General features: G+C 39.3%; 2 protein-coding genes across 3 annotated transcripts in view; both read left to right on the top strand.

Moving 5' to 3' along the window:
- Window positions 1-609: 609 nt before the first annotated feature.
- dtl (denticleless E3 ubiquitin protein ligase adapter) lies at window positions 610-7447 on the top strand. The gene is made up of 15 exons (XM_023414946.2): window positions 610-782; window positions 1757-1894; window positions 2000-2092; window positions 2176-2237; window positions 2506-2626; window positions 2952-3017; window positions 3206-3321; window positions 3428-3501; window positions 3618-3724; window positions 3821-3925; window positions 4464-4576; window positions 4698-4787; window positions 4998-5121; window positions 5374-6020; window positions 6458-7447. Exons 1-15 carry the CDS (start codon window positions 731-733, stop codon window positions 6521-6523), a joined length of 1974 nt encoding a protein of 657 aa, XP_023270714.1. The 5' UTR covers window positions 610-730; the 3' UTR covers window positions 6524-7447.
- Window positions 7448-7941: 494 nt separating this feature from the next.
- Window positions 7942-20199, top strand: part of ppp2r5a (protein phosphatase 2, regulatory subunit B', alpha isoform) — a 38562-nt gene continuing 26304 nt past the window's right edge. For both annotated transcript variants that reach the window (XM_023415038.2, XM_087176296.1), the window contains exon 1: window positions 7942-9022. In XM_023415038.2, coding sequence (XP_023270806.1) covers window positions 8875-9022 — 148 coding nt within the window. In that variant the 5' untranslated portion in view covers window positions 7942-8874. The remainder of the gene's footprint in view (window positions 9023-20199) is intronic.

Here is a 20199-nt window from a genome sequence, read left to right as displayed (position 1 = left end):
TATGTTAAATGCTGAAGTTTCGTCCATTGACTATTTACTACTTTCTGAAAACACAAATCTTTATGTAAAAAAAAAAAAAAAAAAAAATCAGTTAAACTGTTATCGTTTAAGAGATACATATTTGCAGTGGTGGAAAATGACAAAATGCACTTACTGAGGCACTGTGTAGGAAATATTGTACTTTTTACTCCACTACATTTATTTCACAAGTCCTTGTTAGTTATTTTTCACATTAAAATTTTACATAGAATGCATTTTGTCGCTTTATATAATTAGACGCACAGTTATAGATTAAACTTAAAATATATAAAGCAGTTAAAATCATGTCCATTTTAAGTACAAATTTGAATGCACTATTATTGTGTACTGTTACGGGTTATTACTGAATACTTATTCCATCACTGCATATTTACAGAACACTTCCTGGACCACCCAAAACAAAGGTGATTTTCTGTCTGGGTAATTCGGTAGTAATTGTGGCAAACTTTACAAACTTTACAAACCGGCGGCACGGACAAAGCGGATGAGGAAGTGCCGTTGTAGCGGAAGTTGCTGTTTCCACCAATGGCAGAGAGCGACGCAAGTTTAGCGGGGGATTCAGTCCCTGTGCTCAGGAGATCTGTTCGCGGGAAACACAAGCAGCATCAGCAACAGGCAAAGAGACCACCAGCTAACTTCTCGAGATTATTAAAAAAAATAATTGTGGATCGTCTTCTGCTGGAGTGTGGAGATGCTTTTCCGCTCTATCGTTGACAGAGGAGTGGGCAGACGACGGCAGAATGGTGAGACAATGAGTGTGTGGAGGTATTACTGTGTGAGCTCTGCGGGTTATTGTGCTACATACACAGCTACAGGCGAGCTTTAGCCAGGTTAACATACAGATATTTAACGTAAATCTTTCTATTTTATGTTTACTTCACTATAAGCGTGAAAGAGTCATTAGCAATGGATGGACTTAACTATAAAAAAGCTGTAAAACATGCAGGTTTATTGTCAGAAAAGCATATTACAGTATGTACCCATCTGAAAATTGAGAGACGTAAAAATGTTGAGGGGAGTTTCAAAAGCAAAGTTTTTACTTGTAAATTGTACAATTTCTTGGTGACAAGCAGCTACTCCTTTAAAAAACTCCTTAATAATGCAATTAAAATTTTGGACAGGAGGCCAATCAGATCTCATTACTTTCATGTCTTTAAGAAAGTAAAGGTCTTAAGTTTTGATCATGACATCAATATTGGCCTAAATAAACAGGCTTCTTATGTGTTCTGTGAACCTTCTTTGGGTTTCTGGATCAGTGACTTAAGATGTGCAATAGCAACTAGCATTTCTAGTAGTTATTGGTTAATCTGCCAACTATTTTATCAAGTCATTGTCATTTGAGAAAAACCTGGAAGCAGGGAAAGTTTGCCATTTTTGGATAGATAATTAGTAAAGTTATTATTTGGTGATTAAAATAGTTGCTGATTAATTTTCTGTCCATCTGTTAATTGATTAGTTGAGTAATTGTTGCAGCTGTAGTGTGTCAAAAGGGAAATGTATGGCACACGTTCTGAAAAACTCCTTTGGACAGTACAGTACCTTTTTAGACCTTCTCCACATGAGGGATCAAAATGTGGATCCATACTTGCAGATCCCAAAATTATCACATGGTCTTGTCTCTTAATGTGGTGGAGCAGGCTCCAAATAAAATATTTTATAATGAAATATTTTTGTTTATTTTAGTACAGCATCTGACTAAATGCTATTTCCTGTGCAGCCCTCCCTGCAGATTCTTGGCCCAGGTACCCCCTGAGCTCCCTGCTGCAAGGCTACCAGTGCGTTCGACACGACGAACACGTCTCCTATGGCAACCTGGGTGACTCCGTACCACCGTTTGGATTGGCTTTCTCCTCTGGTAACCCACCTGCATTTTTTCATCAGATGAGGCACATCAGAGCTGGTGGCTGTTGTCGTTTATTTGACTAACTGGCACGTACCCTCTTCTCTCATCTCTCTTTAGCTGGGGACCTGCAGAATATCCTCGCAGCAGCTAATGAAGAAGGCATCGTTAGGATCTACAACACAGCGAGCCGAGAAAACCCGCTTCTTAAAGGTATGTGTAGAGACTTCTTTGTTCACAATTGTCCTGTCCATCATCAGGGAATAGCAGTGGCTCATGGTATGTGAACTTTACAGAATGGCTGGCTCACGAGAATGCTGTCTTTGACATCGCCTGGGTCCCCGGAGAGTCTCAGTTGGTAAATATAAATTAATTCCATATTGTCAGTCATATCCTCTGTGAATCAGAGACATCTTTTAAATATTGTCTTTAAATGCATTTATTGAGTATGTTTGGATATTTGTCACATATTCATATTTTCACATGCTCTTGTGATTCCTTGTAATTCCTCATTTTGTATTATTTTCTCTTTTTTTTTCTCTCCATGCATTTATTTATTCATTTATTTATTTATTGATTGCTGCACACATGCTGCACATTGTAATCTCTCGGTGTATCTTCCACAGGTTACTGCTGCAGGTGATCAGATGGCCAGGTTATGGGATGTGAAGTCAGGAGACATGTTGGGAAGTTTCAAGGGCCACCTCTGCAGTCTGAAATCTGTTGCATTCACACATCAGGAGAAAGGTACATTATGTACTTGAGCAAATATATAGCCAGGGGCTGTTAAAAACAGGAAAACACTGTGTTGGTGGTGTCTCGATTACATAATACAGCATATTGAAAGTAGATGTAGGAGCTATGGTAACCAGTTAACTGAATATTTAGATACTATATACCTTTGCCTGCTGTTGTGGCACTAAACCATAAAAACATGCAGAAATGTTATTGGGTCTTGATCTAAAAATACAAAAGATGCATAGCATGGCAAAATGGCTTATAAGGTTAAATTTTTCATTTAAATTTCATATGTATTTCATTAATGAGGCTTTGTTTGTCCTGTATTCAACAGCTGTGTTCTGTACTGGAGCCAGAGATGGAAATATTATGGTCTGGGACACCAGGTGCAGCAAAAAAGGTATTGATTAGATCAGATATAAGTTACCAAGGTTTCTTTTGATATTCTGTGATGTTTATATTTTGCCCTACCACATCTTCTTTTGGTAAAATGGTAGAAGCCGATGGAGTTTATGGGACAAAAACCGAACGATTGTGGTCATTCATATATTTGGCAGAGTGTGTGATCGTATTGTGTCTTCCTCTCAGATGGTTTCTACAGACAAGTAAAACAGATCAGCGGCGCTCACAACAAAGCAGAGACAAACCCCCCCTCTAAAACGAAGAAGAGACGGAGCAGCATGCGCGGCATGGCTCCCAGTGTGGTGAGTTTCCTTAATACCTGACCCTGCTTACTGAAATGAAGTGGAACAGAGACTAGGGAGGCGGAGAGGCGAGGTTGATCTTCAATCACTTCATCTTTTTTTGCAGGATACCCAGCAGAGTGTCACAGTGGTTTTGTTTCGGGATCAGCATACCCTCATCTCGTCTGGGGCTGTTGATGGGTAAGAAACAACTTCTTTTTGATTAACGTGCATCAAGTCGACGTGAAATGACTCATCAGCGTGAGCTTTTGCGTTGTCGTGTTGATTTTTGTCGTTTTGTTGTTCCTGCTTACCAGAGTAGTCAAGATGTGGGATCTGAGAAAGAACTACACTGCACACCTTCAGGATCCTGTTCCCCTGCAGATGTACCCGTACCCGGGTTCTTCCATGCGCATGCGACTGGGTTAGTTTTGTGCTCAAACTTGGCGTTACGTTTACATGGAGTTGAATGCAAGTCATGAAAAATAAACTGAGGTTTCATTTTTTGCATGTCTTGCAGGTTATTCCGGACTTGCTCTGGACTCCACAAGATCCAATGTCATGTGTAACTGCACTGATGATAATATTTACATGTTCAACGTCAGTGGAATAAAAACGACTCCAGGTAAACGAGGGCTCCACTCATACTGTACATGTTGTGTAATTGTGCAAAAATAAGCCTTTTCCTGTTTATCACTTATTTATTACCATTGTATATCACTAGATGGGGCTGCAAACTAATGTCCTTTGGCTTAACTATAATGAGGAGCAGGGCCGTGTTTGATACAGAGGAAATGTAGAGATGCAGGGACTTAGTGTGCTTATCCTAATGACATTTCAATCAGAGTTTTGAAGGTGTAAAAGAGAGATTACTACCCCTAACTCGGGAGCTAACTAGCACCAAATCAACTAGCAAACTGGGCAGCCATCTTGATGCATATTGCAAAACATTACAGCACAAAGCAGATACTTGGTGTGTAGGATCTTCTTTTTTTCTTTTTCTTTTTTCAGTCACTGAAGGAAAGTTGTGTTTCTCTGGTTACATCTCCTTCAGGCTCATGTCATTGCTTTGACTTGCTCTTTGTTTCTGTGTAATCTCAGGCTTGTTTGCTCTCTGAATCACAACTTTAGTTTTAATATTCCTGCTTGTTTTTCTTCCACAGTGGCAGTTTTCAGTGGCCACCAGAACTCTTCATTTTATGTAAAGTCCAGTATTAGCCCAGATGACCAGTTCGTGGCCAGTGGCTCAAGTGACAATCACACATACATCTGGAAGGTAAGGTCTTCGTTTTATTCTGCCCTTATATCATGGAAATGGTTTAGTTTATGTCTGCAGTGCTTAAGGGTAATGCAATATGTTTTTAGGTTTTTCACCTATTTTTTATTATCTATTTCAGATCACTGATCCGCAACATCCTCCCATGATGCTTCAAGGCCATAGTGAGGAAGTGACATGTGTTTCATGGTGTCCAACAGACTTCACTAAGGTAGGTCAGCAAACCACAACAGCTTTTGAAAATGTGTTAACAAGTCACAATCAGCTGTGTTAGTATCATGACCTCCATCTTGTTTCCTTTGTGGAAAACCTACAAATGATTCCAAGGTTTTTTATGTTTCCCTGCTGTAAAGCTGAGTGGTTTTAATAGGCCAGGAAGCTGGATTTAGGCTCTGTGTAATCCCCATTGCTCTGTTGGCAGATTGCTTCCTGTTCGGATGACCACACTGTACGGATCTGGAGGCTTCAGCGGGAAATGGATGGAGCTCAGTCTGCCGTGGGAGAAGCCAACCTTGTAGGCTGGGCACATCCTAAATCCCCCACAAGTAAGAATTGCAACTACCTTCCTGCCATTGATCTACCGTGTAATCATATGCATGTTGTCTTTTCCCGTACTGCTATTTTAGCTAGAAAAACGTGACGACAACGTTTCAGATGTTGTGCTGCTGTCCAAGCACAAGGAATATGGAAGAGCTTCTTCATAGATCACTGTTTTTCCTGCAGTTGAATACAAAATATGTGAGTCAAAGTACATGTGATGTCACAGCGGACTAACAATGACTTCTGCTTTTGTCAAGGGCCTTCAGTCATAGCTGAGACAACTCCTGCCAAGACCCAGAGGACAGAGAGTCTTGGAGGCCTGACTTCACCCCAGCTAGCTGTCTGTGCTCCCAGTAGAGCTGCCCTGCCTCTGCCCTCCAGCACCACTTCACCTATCCAGTCTCAGGGTGCAAAGGCTGCTGCTGTCCGCCAGAGAACACCAACTTCTATCAAACAGTGGTTATCTCCGAGCCATGGCTCTCCCAGTCAGGTCAGCACTCCTCTCCGCAGGGTGTTGAGCCCGTGCCCCCAGAGCCCGGCGAGCAGCACCTCTCCCACTGAGCGACGGGCCAAACGCAGGCTGGAGACTGGCGGCGGTGCATCTGCAGGCTGTGAGGGTGCAGAACAATGTGACTGTGTTACTGAACTTTACCCTGCGGCCAAGAGAAGCCGGGCACTGTCTGGTATCTGCTGCCCTGCTCAGGAGAGCCGGGTACAAACAGACTGTCACACAGAGGACAAGCAAGCCTCATCTAGACAGAGTGGCAAGGAGAATTACTCTCCCAGACGAATGGACTGGCTGTCTGTGATGGGCCAAAAGATGAAAAAAGGTCACGGAAGCCCGAGCACTCCCAGAAGTCCCAGTAACTCTAAGAAACAAGAAGGCAAGACACCAGCTTCACCGGTAAGTACAGAACTCCCAGGTTTAGAAATGAATCTCCTACCTTTTCTCTGTTATTTTAATCTTTCTCTATGATGTCCTCTTAGACAAAGCTTCCTCCTAGAGCCTTTTTTCTTGTCAGCATAAACATGTCTTTCAAACAACCCTTAGATCATGAGAGACTGAAATATATTATATTATATATTTCTTCAAGGGAGACTGAACCAGTTCACTTATTTAACAGTAGGGAAGCTCACCATGAAAACACAAAAAAATGTGTCATTTCTCCTGGCTGTGCAATGTTATTAATGCTTTCTTTCACTTTCAGTTACTTGGAATGTTCCCAGTCTAGAAATTCAAACTTAAAGTTGCTGAATAAGGATAACTGCTTTGCAAAAGAAACACACAGGTTTGGGGGATTAACTGAGGTCTGCGTTTTTTTTTTGTTTCTTGTTTTTCAGACAACCCGCTCACCGCGAACCATGAAGAAAATCTCCACATATTTCTCGAGACAGCCTTCGGAGTGACCTACATGAGCCAATCAGATGATCCGTGCTTTTGTTTAAAATGCTATGTTTTTATTTTGGGTATTTTTAAGCAGGACCCACAAGCAATAAGCCTCTAAGTGAGTCCAGGTTATGTGAGTACATGAGCCTGGATGTTGCACAGAGAGTGACAAAACAGTCATTCTGCATATTTGATGCTGCATTTTTCACATCCAAAGAGGCTGGTTTTTTTGGTTTGTTTTTTTTAAATTGGGTCATAGGTTTTTGCATTTACCACCTACACAATTTTTCTGGTGCTGTGCTGAATTGCTCTGCTTTAGAAATCAGATTGCATTTTGCAGAGAAAATCTTTCATTTTACTCAAATCTGACAACTTTAACCGATGTATTACCATTAAATACAAGAGCCCATGTTTAATGGAGTTGTTGAGGAGGTTAACCAGGTATTAATCCTCAAGTGCAGAGAAAAATATGTCTACAGGTGTGGACGTTTTTGAGTTCTGCTAAAAAAAGAAAAAAAAAGAAATCACCATTTATTTACTCAAATGCTTGATCTTTGAGACCTTTTTATGAACTTAACTAAGGTTTAAACCATAAGCTGGGCACAGATAGGCTTTGTAACAGTTTGTACGCACGCCATTATATCTTAATCTTTTTGGGTATTTTCATACAGGGATTTTGACCTTTTTCTGCCAGTGTTACACATGAAATTCTGCTAAATGTGTTTTTTCTTGAGCAAATGCTTAAGTTGTTTATATGTACAAAATAACCAATGATTGTTGCTTGGCTCATCTGTATTTAATTAACACAAACTTCCTGTGGTCTGTTCTTATTAAATTGAAAATAGTTTTCAAAGTGTGTGTTATGTGAATAGATGTATATTGTATAACAAATATTCTTCTATTCTCAGCTGATTAAAGCTAAAATATGCAGTATTTCATCATCATCCCCTGTCCTAGAACATATTTTTATTTAACCAGATGTTTACATAGTTTGAATTATGATTGATATTAAGCTGAATGGGTGAGAGCAGCTGCTTGGGGTAGGAAAATGCACAGGAAAAGGAGGAAATTTTAATCTTTTATTTGAAGAGACAGTACCGTCACGTACATAACGTGAAGGCACTGTCTCTTCAAATAAAGTAAAGACAGATTCCCTTGCTTTCAATGGTAAATATGTTTATATGCTGCAGTCTTGATGTTTTGAGGCTACTGCAGTAACTTTCTCTGACCATTAATACTGTACTTACTACAACTGCCACTCCTCATTCAACTGCACAGCGTCACGTATTTGTTTTCACATGTCACATGTTCAGGCCCCGCGTTCTCTACCACCTGATTGGTTTAAAAAGTTTCCAGGTTTTTAATTCTCTGCCTGTGATTGGCCGTTGCAACTGTCGCTCGTTGACGTAAGCTTGTCAAGCTCTGCAGTCCACCAAACAGCCGAGTCCGATAGAGAGCGACGGAGCGGCGGTACTGGGAGTGTTTTATGGCTGCCTACTCAGCACGACATCTAGTAATTTGTTGTATTTGAGAATACTTGGTCTTTTTAGAGGCCGTGAAACTAGCGCTCTATATTCAGCGAGGACTGCAGCTAAAATAAAGTCACCCGTATGTGCACACGGCTAACTTTTTGCTAACTGAGACTCAGCCGTCGAGTGAAATTGAACTTCATCGATCGCGGATAGTTCTTCTGAAAATACACTCAACGGAAGTCTAACTAGGATTAAAACCCAGCGCTGGAACACCTTGACTCTGCATTTCCACGGAGAACTGTATGAATTTCATGGGGCAATCGTCTGTTGTAACTCGCCTCCCATCAACAGCGGTTCAAACTATTGTCGTAGTAGCATACATTAACGTCAGCTAATTTTAGCCAGCTAGCTAGGAACATTAGCTTGCAGCCTAGCAGTACAGTAGTTTGCTGTTGGCAGTACTTTAGCCTACTACTCATCCAGGCAACTTTTTTATGACGATGTCTTTCATATGTTTTGCAACAGGTTGACTGTTTGCAAACACGATGATGCAACAAAAGACATCGGAAATTTAGAAACTTAAGTGATATTTGTTTGTGTTGCTTGTACCGCGGGCAATGTCATGAGTTGTACTTAGGCTTTTTTGGTTCGTGTTTTGAAGACCGTCCCCGTGTTTCAGAAAACAAGTTACTCCTATGATGCAGCCTTTGGACACAGTCTAACTCCAATACCGACCTAACATGTTGGATCATACACAGTAACGCAAGACTTGGATTGGAGACGAGCTTCAAGTGGTGCCGTTTGCTCCATATTTTGTGCTGATGTAAACGAAGAGGATCTTTCAGTTGACCTAGGGATACAATAGCTTGTCTGAAGTCTTCATCAGTTCATGCATCAAAATGTCGGCCATCTCTGCATCCGAGAAAGTGGACGGGTTTACGAGAAAGTCCATGAGGAAGGCCCAGAAACAGAGAAAATCCCAAGGCTCCTCTCAGTATCGCACTCAGAGCGCTCCAGTTGAGCTTTCACCGCTGCCGCAGCTCAAAGGTACGGTAAGAGGATGAAGGGGTCTGCCGCTCAAAATAGGCTGTCTGTCATTACCAGTGTTTTGTGTGTTACGCTAAATCAGCAACAATGACATTCAGCTCGTGAAAGCAATTTATGCAAATTATGTACGCAATTTACGCACATGCCACTGTGCATAGCCTAAGCCAACCATGTTTAAACCTGCTGGCCAGGGGAATACACTGGTGCAGAGTTGTGGACGCATCTGCAAACATTTCCCTCTCAGTTACATGCTTCTTTTCCCCTGAACAAGCAGTTTGGAAGAATTGACCAGAGGGAATTTGAAAAAAATGACATGACTTTGCCAAATTGGAGTACATCCGTTTTGTGCTCTTGAGTTTTGCCAACAAGTTCAGTTTGCATTACTGTCGCTTTGTACTTACTGCCAAGTTACAAGGTGTTTTTATGGAAACAGAATAGCCTCATGTGAGCAGATAGGACTGAATTGACATGCACAGGCACATCCAGAGGGTGATGTTGAAGAATGGGTTAAGAGGGATTTAATGCTTTTGCATCAAGGTGTTTTGGAGGCGAGATGCAACTCTGCCAGATGTATCTCCAGAGTTGCTGGTAGAGAGTGTTGAAAGTGAAGACAACATTGAGCATGTTGAGGACAGGCTCAGTAATCTTTTCTTTGTGGCTTGACAAGTTTATATTTTATGACATTGCAACTCACTTCCAGTGCAAACATGCTGAAGTATAACTGAAGTCCTGTGCCAGAGGCAGGATTGCTGGAAAATCTCAACGTACAAGTATATAAAATTGGCTTAACTCATTCCCATTCCTTCCCCTAAGCCAAATCATCCAAGCAAGTATAAGAACATGAACGTGTAACCTGCATGTCACAAGCTACTTGAGCCAAGCCTTATACTAAAGTTTGCTCACAATACTACAGTTGTATTCCACAACATTTCACAAGACTGAAAGGTACCTGGTGAGGAATATCACAATGCTGCACTTGTGAAAATTAGAACTACCAATTAAAACACCAGGTAAACTGATTTTGTTTGTTTGCAGTGGTGTGTGCGACCCTATCATGTCAGTGGTAACTTAGCCATAGGATATTACAGAGGAAAGTACAAGAAAGCAAAAATGCATCAAGTGAAACATGATAATGCGTGGGATAACATAACCCGTATTAGGCTTTGGAGAGTCTGTTGTCAGTTGATGCAGTCTGCTGTTGTAGGTGAAGGTGGGCATGTGGGGTGGAGGTCTGGTATGTCATGTGACCTTATCATGGAATCTGTTCCTTACCTGTCAAATGTAGTACTGCTCCTCCTAAAAGGAGAAATGCCTCACATATTTGTTGAATTGTGTTGATTGCCTGCTATTTTCTTAACCACAAATAACACATATATGCATTTTAACAATATGTAAATGCAATGCAACATCTACATAAAGTCTTTACATTCATACAGTCAGTGTTTTTTTGCAACATGGCAGTTTGTTTCTCCATTACATAGTTATATATTTTATACTCAGATGTTGAATTCTTCTATGCAATTTATTCCAACACAAACACACCATGATTGGTATGAGCTCAAATTCAGTTTTTGACCTGTGGCCATTGTAGTTTATTAACATGCTTTCAGTACTTGGCAGCAGTTAGGTTTTGATTTGAAAACTGCACTGACATGAACTGGCACATGACATGAATGCACAACAAAATTAGACCTTCTTGGCCATTTTTTCTTTCAAAAACTGTGATTACATGATAAATCTAAGCATGCACCTGGCTAGATAGCTGTTGGTTGTCTTCCTATAGCCTGTGGTTAAATGCGACACTGCTGAGTCTGCTTACAACTGTGTGTATTTAAGGTCCATTCACAACCATGCATGCATTTCCAGTGTCTACTTTAAAACATTTTCACAAGTTATTTGACTGTAGTGCAGCAATCAGCTTGCATTGTTTATGTTAAGCTAACGTAATACAGGGGAATGGAAATATTGAATTAGAGTTTTGGTTGAACTTTGTCTACAGTATCTCAAAGACATAACACTGTGTGACTTATTAAACTATAGCGGTGTAACACTTCATTGTATAATCACAGCATAATGTTGTAGAGACTACTGTTGAGAATTTAGAATAATAAGTTTTGGCAGCAGCCCTAATCCTGATTCATATTGCTTTTTTATTTTAACAGAATGGCATTATCAAATCTAATGACACAACTTAAATTTGACATTTGCTCACATTTATAATGCAGACAAACCTCAACAAATTATGAACAGTGTTGATGTTACTGGTAAGAGCAGAGGTGAGGTAAGAAACTTGCCCGGTCAAGTAGTTGGAAGTTTTCAACATGATGCAGCTTCTCATATACTGAAAACAAAAGAATGTCTCAAACAAGTTGGAATCAAGGATTAAGTCTTTACTATTTTATTGTTTATCTTATATAATACATACAGAGAGCAGATAGTATTAAAGCAGGAATTTGAAACAGTTGATATGATTTTCCCAGACTAGAGCGTTGCACCACAACAATACCCAAAATCGTCTTGAAACAGCGTAGCAGCAACTGCCTTGTTGTCTAGCATTAAAGTGGCAGCAAAATTATCCCATTCTCTCCAACTAAAAGCTTGAGGGTGATTTGTGCCTTGGCATGGTGAGTGCTTCTGGTATGGAAATATGGAAATCTCAGTTTATTCAATTTAAATAATTTAAATTCACATTGTCACACATTTCTTGAGGTTTGCATTTCTGATAGTACAGCAGTCAGGTTTCATTCTTAAATCAGATCATTTGCATATAATTCAAGTAGATTATTGTTTATATGTATGTTGTGTGGGGAAAATGCTTGTAACAAGCTCATACAACAACTTTCATTTCTATGAAAATGTGTTTGAGAAGTGTTGTAATTAATCATCGGCATAACTGGAAAGCTTTTACAGTGACAGCACATGATAAGGGTTACCCACTTACTAAAAGTTTGACTTGGAAAAATGTTTTTGGTGATTGCTTTTGCAGCAAAATCTGTGGAGTCTTGTGTCTCACCACAGCAGACTGACACATGGGATTGTTATTTTCTCCTGTGGCAGTGGAACACAGTTGTGAATGATCACCGTAAGGACTTACAGATTGAGTTCAGTTGTCCTGGAACTGTGGATGTTCAAACTCTCCATTATTTTGAGCACCTGTAGGACCTTTCGTTCATGTTCAAACTATTGCATTTTTTCATTCATAAATGGAAATCCATAAATAAATAAATTTCTATTTCCGTCTACATTTGTACTTTACCTTGAGTATGTTTGCAGGACCAGTCTAAAATGTTTAATATTTAAATTCATTGAGTCTGTTATCTCTGTAGTGTGTGGTTACAAATAGGCTACATGCACAGGCACAGCTGTGCATACTTATTGTATGTTATAGTGTAAATTTTAAACAAAACAAAATGGCAACAGTGTTGGTCTCTGAGTGGGACCAACATTGTTGCCATTTTGAGACCAACATTTTTGCTATTATCTGTGGTATTGTGCTATCAGCTGATAACACTGTTTGAGTCAGTGTACACAGTTACCTAAAAGCCAAAAGTGATAGGAGTACAATGTCAACATGCAACAATAAATCCTTTTTATTAGTGTAAACCATGTATCCTGACATGGGTTCCCAAATTAGAGTGCATGCTTACCTGGCCTAATAAACTGAGATATGATGTTCAGTTTATCAGCACTATTCCTGGTTCCTAGAGTAACCAGACCAGCTCCTAAAAGATAGTAGCCTGCAGAGATGCTTCTTCCCTCCTGCAGTGGAGAGGCTGGAGCGCTTATAGCTCCTGTTGTGTGATAGACACTGAAAAGATGAGTCACTCAGAGACCAACATTGTTGCCATGGTAGCCAGAAGCCTTGAGAGCAAGCCAGGGAAATGTTTTACTTTCCAAATACAGACTGCTTCATTTAGGCTGCTATTTCTGTCACTGGAGTGAAATTTTGAGCTGAGCCATGATTTCAAACTAGACCTAAGCTTATATTTTGGTGTTGTGGTGGTTATTGTCAATAGCCTAAATATAGTACACTAGTTGCACCATCAGTCTAAAAGCACATTGATTTTTATGTCCATGACTTGTTCTCACACATAGACCAAAGGTAGCTATTCTGATGTGTTTCATCTTTTTCTCCTTTAAAGAAAATCTATTGATTCTTGAATCTGCTGATTGACACTTACTTCGTTCGTGAAGTCTTACTCCTTGATTTATCACATCTGTGAAGTGTATTCTACAGATTTAGTAATGCTCTCCGGTAACATTGTTTTGACTCATGATGTACTCGTGTTCAAAATCGATGCAGTAGAACCAGAGAAATCTTTTTTTATTCCATGTCTTCTTTGTCAAAACTGTACGCCTACATTACAACTCAACTGCAGACAGTTTGGTTGGAGAATTGGGTGTGTTATACTAGTAGTGGCTAAAGTAGCCTGGAGTTGTTGGCCTCAAGCAGAGATGTGGAATGGGCTAGAGAGGTCTGGTATCCTCACTTCTTTCCAACCTCCACACCTTCATTTTTTATTTTCAAACTTGCAATCAGCTGATGCAATTTATCAGATTTTGCCACAAAAGGCTGTATACAACTTTTTTGTCACATAGGCAGTAGAACTCCCCATGACCTGTAAACAGACTTTGTTGTGTAAAATCAGCAGTTCGCCTTAAAGCCACCCCCTTGGTTCCTAACCATCCATTCATCTGTTCTCCATTCGATCTTGAAATATAGAAAACTGTTAAATGCTAAAGTTACCATTAACTCTTACTTACTACTCTTACTCAGCCATACGGGAGCTGATCACTGATCACCATCCTCATTATGACCACAATAGCTGCACCTGTACCACTGTTTTCTGCTCCTGACACTGATGCCAGAATTTGACTGCAATCTTTTCCACCACCAGCCCTGATCTCCCTCTCTAGATTTAGAGTGATGATGGTCAGGGGGCCTTATATCACTAAATAGCTATGTGGCTCGTTTTGCATTGATCACCAGCTGCAGTCTGCACCAAATCTAGTATTTGTCAAGGATTAAATGCTGTGTACAATAGTTGCTCCTGATTTCACTGTAGTTTTAGCCTAAAAAGTCACCATGTATTGTTGGTGTTGCTTTGGCCTTTTTTTATCACAGTGCTAACTGTGCATTGTAATTTGTGAGTGCTGTAATAAATTAGTTGATGGACAGAGAATAGATCAACAAGGATGTAGATATTGGATTAATAATTTTAAGCAGACACTTTTGACTAACAAAGCACAACTTCCTATGGTTCTGAATTTACTGTTTTTCTCTGTTTTATATCATTTTAAATTGAGTATCTTTGGACTTTGGACTGTTGGTCAGACCAAGCAAGTAACTTTGAAATGTCAACTTGGAAATTGTAATGGACATCTTCACTATTTTCTGACATGTTATAACCTTCATGGTTAAGTACCAGAGTTTTAGCCAGCTTATAGCCAGTATCCTTCAGCAGTGGCTCATCAATGTCTGGTCATGAAATACATGGCCACTTTATTGGCCTATTGATTGACAAGTGTTTCCCACACAGTCTGTTTCCATCCTGTCTGCCAGCAGATGGAAAATCAATACATAATTTTCTAGGAAACAAAGAGATGAATCTGCTGTGTTGGACTGTGATTGTGTGTTTTTTTTCATGTCCAGGGTTTCTGCAGGTCTTTTTAAAGTTTTAAAAGGTATAAAATTCAATAATCAGAATTTAGGCCTTTTTAAAGTTTTAAAAATTGATTGGATTATGAAGTTAACGTTACTTTTACTTTATGTAAGTTGCATGAACTACATAACTGCTGTAATGTTTAATGTGAAAAAATTCATTTACTTCGCAAGTAAGTCTGGGACTCCGGTTTTTCCTCATATCCTTTGCACTATGGACATGAAAAAGGTGTTCAATTGTTTTCATAATGTTGTTAAAAAGTCTTAAATTTATCTTGTTGAAACTTGAGGAAACCCTGTCTGTCACTGTCAGTTTCTTAATTTTTGCCTTGGGCAGGTCAGGAATCACTTCCACCTGTTTGTACAAAACCGGCGCTTCAACTTTATTTTGTGCTGGCAGTCTGCTGACTGAAGACTTGGGTTGTGTGCTTCTGTGCTCCCATTATGACCAGCTGCAACTAGGGCTGGGTGGTATTACATAATACATTTTTGACTGGACCAGCCATGGTTCAGCGCTGCATCCCAGTTGTGATGAAGGCAGAGTGTTGGACTTTTCCTATTGGCTGTTTTCAAAATGATTTGGAACATTTTCTGATATGTCTTCATGCAGCAGTTGAGCAACAGTTTAAATTTTTTATAACAGTGGTTCCGCAATAGTTTTCAACTATATCCGCAATTTCGCACGTTGAATATACACAGTCCAGACATATACCAGGTTTTGACCTAGTCTTGTTATGTATGCCACAGTATGTAATTTCCCCTTAATAAATTGAATACATGATTTTAATTGTTGGGATTGTACCTATATTTATTCTCTGGAGTGAAAGTGACAGTATTTATCATGTAACTTTCATACATCACGAAAGTTAAGAACTCATTATTGTGCGTGTGTGTGTATTCTGCCATCTCTTTTGCCATTTAGATATCAACATCTTGACATACAGTTATGCCATGTTTCAGCAACTAAATGGTGACTCAGACAAGAATGTCTTCTTTGTGGTTTTTCTTTCCTCACCAAAGCTAAATCTACTTGTGTCGGAGGCAAAGCGCTTTCTCTAACATTTATCACGCATGCAGACATGTTTCATGAAAGTTTGGGGCCTGCCTTTCTTCATCTCATCACTAGTCTTTTATAAGTATGCAAATATGTGTTTTATCCTGAAAAGGCAGCGTTTGCTCACTTGTTGACATGCAGTAAATTGCATTGATGCGCTTTATGTGACACATAAGTGAAATATATGCTAAAGCAGAATATGGATGCAGCCACATCCGTATAACGGTGCATATCTCTCACAGTGTGCCATTTATACTGGTCATACCTAGTGCTAACTGCTCTGTGACGAGGTGATGTCATTAAATGTCTTGTTTTGTCCAATCAGCAATACCCCACAATGTTCAATTTACCATATGTAGGGCCAAGAATAAAGCAAATTCTCCCATTTGAGAACCTTGAACCCATCAAAAATATTTGGCATCTTTGCTCGAAACATGACCCAAATGATGAAGCTATGATCAAAATAGTTTTTGTTTCATTTTCTTTCAATTGACCACCCAATAATTGACTAGTCTTTGCAGCTCTGTTCATATAATTCATTGATTAACTGCCAATTTCATAACTCTAAACACTTGACATAAAGTCTTGCAATACAGCAAATGAGCTCCACACTGACACTGACAATTACTAACTTCTAAGTGAACGTTCCCTGTTCTCTTTGTTTTGATATATAATATAGAGCCTTACCCATCCAAAAAGTAACCCGTGTCATTTGTGCTTCCGCCCACCTTGTGGCTGGTCTCTGTTGTCTTTTTAATTTAAAAATAAAAACAGTAGCTGCTGGCAACTTGAAAAGAGACCATTTGGGATTGACGAGCCAATGACGTGAAGATAGACCTCGATTTGTTGAAATCTACTTTCCAAGACAGAAATAGGAATATGCCGGGCATCTAGTGTACCAGTATCATTCACCCTTTTTCCAAGTACAGTTATGACCTCTCTTGGCCAGATCGTCTGACATTCATCTTTCTCAGCAACACTAACACATGCTCAAGTTTCATAGTAACCCACAGAGGTAATGGGAGTAAAACAGGGGTAGTGGTTTCTCTGTGACAGGCTGGATCACTGCTCATAGTACATAGTACAAAGTCTAAAATAGAAGCAGACCCCTGAAGAGTTTGATTTATTTCCAAGGATTCTTTTCCCTTTCATGTTTGGCTCATCCTTGGATAGAGAAAAGCGGTCTGGTTGACTGCCTTTCACTTGTGCTTTCTGTGTCCATCTTTAAATGAACGTCTTTTTGGTTTTGAATAGGTTTGTAATTAGAAACTATTCTACAGAGAACCTAATAATTGGACTTTTTTTTTTTTTTGCTGGAAAAATGCTACAATTAAGAAATTATCAAAATCATTGAAGATTATTTTTCAATTAGCCAATTTATTAATTGTTGCATCTCTACCTCTGAATAGTATAGGTCATATAAACACGATTTAGAAACGTCTGAACGATGCTGAGTTAACTGTTGAAGATCTCAGTTAGGTAAACAAACCTATTAGCCACAGCTGTTTCTTATTACCATGCTGCTAGTGGCTGATTTCCTGAGAACAACATGCAGTTTACTGCCATGATTGCCTCCATTTCCCCCATCTTGTCCCCTTTTGGGGGATTTTACTTGTTTGCAGTTTAACATTTACGCCAGTGTTTAACTCAGGGTTGGGTAGCCTGATGGTTATAGGCCTTACAATGTCACCTCATAGAGGATAACAGTTGACATTGGAGTGACTTTAACTTGTTTTAACCTAATGTTCTCATGATAGTTGCCATTACTGTAAGACTCTACTCAAAGAATATCTTCACTATACCCAAACAAAACCTACAGACCAAAGTGCGTTTATTTTAGTTTCGCTGTCTTATCTTAGCTATTGAGCCTGGGCAATAATTAGATGTAGTCAAACTGCAGAGCTGAAACGATTTGTCAGTTAATTGATTAGTTGACAGAATATTAGTTTGCAACTCTTTTGATAATCAGACAATCATTTGATTTACTTTTCAAGCTGAAATTTTAGGATTTGCTTCTTTATTCTATTGTTACATGATTGCTAATTAAATATCTTTGAGTTTGAGTGCTTCTTCATCAGTTTTATTGCTTTGTGTAAATGTGATATTGTATCTTTACTCACTTTTATAGTGTTGTTCTGTAAGTAAATAAGTCAGAAATGTTAAATTGTGGTGCAGTTACAGTGCTTTGTTTGAAGAAAATGTAAAACACAAACTACCAGTTCAAATATTATCATGCATTGTAAAGTAAAAATGTGTTGTTGTATTTAGTCTCAAGTCTTTTCTAAATGGCAGTCCTCATTTTGGTTCTTTGCATTCAGTCTGCATTGCCCAGTTTGGCATCTGCTCACAAATCATATAATACTTTGTGCGTTAAATTGACTTTACCCATAATATTTTCTTTACTTCTCTAATATTTTCTGAGTGTAGATTACATTAAATCAGTTCAAGATTCTTTAGGCCGTTCTCTGGTTGCAGGTTGTGACATATTGTGCCAGCATTAATTCTAATGTTCACTCTAAACAACTGTGGAGACTCGTCTAAACCAAGTTGTATGTTTGGTAGCATCTTACCCAACCAGTTCAGCAGCTGTAGTGTGACCTGTGTGACATCACTGCTGTCATGCATTAATGGACACATTTAGTCTACAGTATGCTGTCACTCCTGTTTTTTTACAGCTCACCAGTCATATTCTGCACATATTGAGGCACCTCACAATTCCTTCAACATGGTTTCTGCAGTGTTTCCAACAGATTGAGAATTTAATGGCGGTGGGTATGACTGATGTGCATGCAGATGCAGTTTAGACGGGGAGAATGAAACCCAGGTTACAATTTACAGATGTCCCCTAAATGCCTCACTTGCAGGATATCGGTAGATGATACCTAGACGCCTGGGCACAGAGAAGCCTCTAGTCTCCACTTCAAGAGATACCTAAGATGAAGCCGAGTGTGTTTATCTATCTGGGCGGGTCCTAATCTACCTGGGCAGGCCGCCCAAGTAGAGCCTATATAAGGGAAATGCTGTGTCTAAAAAGATTATTCATTCGTTCTCTTACGGATTGGCAGATCATAACCTAAACCACAGTCCTTATTTTACCTTTAACCATCAATGACCTAAAATATTTGGGTGGCAGTTTGCTGTGACCATGGAAGAATCCCATAGTGCTGCTTTTAAACCAGCCATAATTGAAGGATCTATTCTTTTAGGTCTGTGCTTTTACTTTTACTTCGGTGTACATCAGTCACGTTGGTTATTAACTTTGTTTAAGCAGCAGATGTGGAGCTACAGGTCATTGATGCAAGAGTCTGTTACTTTGTATGTTTAAAAAAACCCTGAAGTTAATATGTGGCAGTATAACCTGAGTGAGCAAGTCTAACCAAACTAAAAGCTGTGTCTTGGAGGGGGGGGGGGGCTGTAAGACTAATCTGTCACTGTTGCGAGGTCACCTGACCTGCATACTTTCCCTCAGTTTGTTTTGGTCTCTTTCTGCTTGACTATAGTTCTATGAAATGTTGATGGGCACCGAAAGGGCAGGCAGAAGAGCGAGCTTCGGATTTCTGAGGTATGATATAAATATGTTTGTTGTATGTTTAGCTGTGAATAGGTCAAGACCATCAGTGTCTCTACCATCATGGTGAGAGTTTTTCCCATGTGCACAGTGCAGATCTGTCCTTATAGTTGTACCAAAGCATTAGAGGGAAAGACTCAGCTGAAACTGTCAGAAAAACTTATGTTGAAATAAAGTCTTAAGACTGAGATTTGACACATTCCCTTACAGTTTGCAACAGGATTATATATTGCGGCAGTACTTCTCTTCTGTATAACCACGTTTTGGTTTGAAAAGTGATGCAAAGTGCTGTTGTAATAGAACATTGGTAATCAAAATGCAAATACAGGTCAGACACTTTACTGTAGCTGCACACTATCAAACTGGCATAGCTCTGAATTATCTTTTTGTAGATTTAATATCTGTGTCTAACACAACAGGCTGTTAATAAAAGCAAGGCATTTTATTAATTTTAATAAATTTTAAACTTAAATGTTTCTGCAAATTTTCACACAACTCTTGCAAACCTCATTGTATTGAGAAAAAAACTGTATGATCACCACAAATGCAACCTATTTCTGTTTTCCATGACTGTTGCCCTCTGTTGCAGTCGAAAGCAGCAGAACACAATTTATCCGGGCCACAACACATCAGTCACCGGGGCAGTGAAACATGGGATGCTAAAATGGAAAATGGTTGCATAACTGCAGTTATTGTCAGACAGACTCATATACAGTGTTGAATTCTGTTCACACGCAACACGTTTCAACAGTTATTATGCAGATGGTGTTTTAACTTTATGCTGAAATGCCTGGCTACTGTTTTGAACAATACAACATTTCTGAACAAATAATAATAATAATAATAATTGAAGTATGTATTTTAGTTATAAATCTGCCCGTTGCAGTTTGCAT

This window comes from Seriola lalandi, unplaced genomic scaffold, assembly GCF_002814215.2.
Source record: "Seriola lalandi dorsalis isolate HSWRI2012SDOR001 ecotype SW California unplaced genomic scaffold, Sedor1 jcf7180002054544, whole genome shotgun sequence".
Classification (NCBI taxonomy): Eukaryota; Metazoa; Chordata; class Actinopteri; order Carangiformes; family Carangidae; genus Seriola; species Seriola lalandi.
This window is presented reverse-complemented; position numbering and strand designations above follow the sequence as displayed.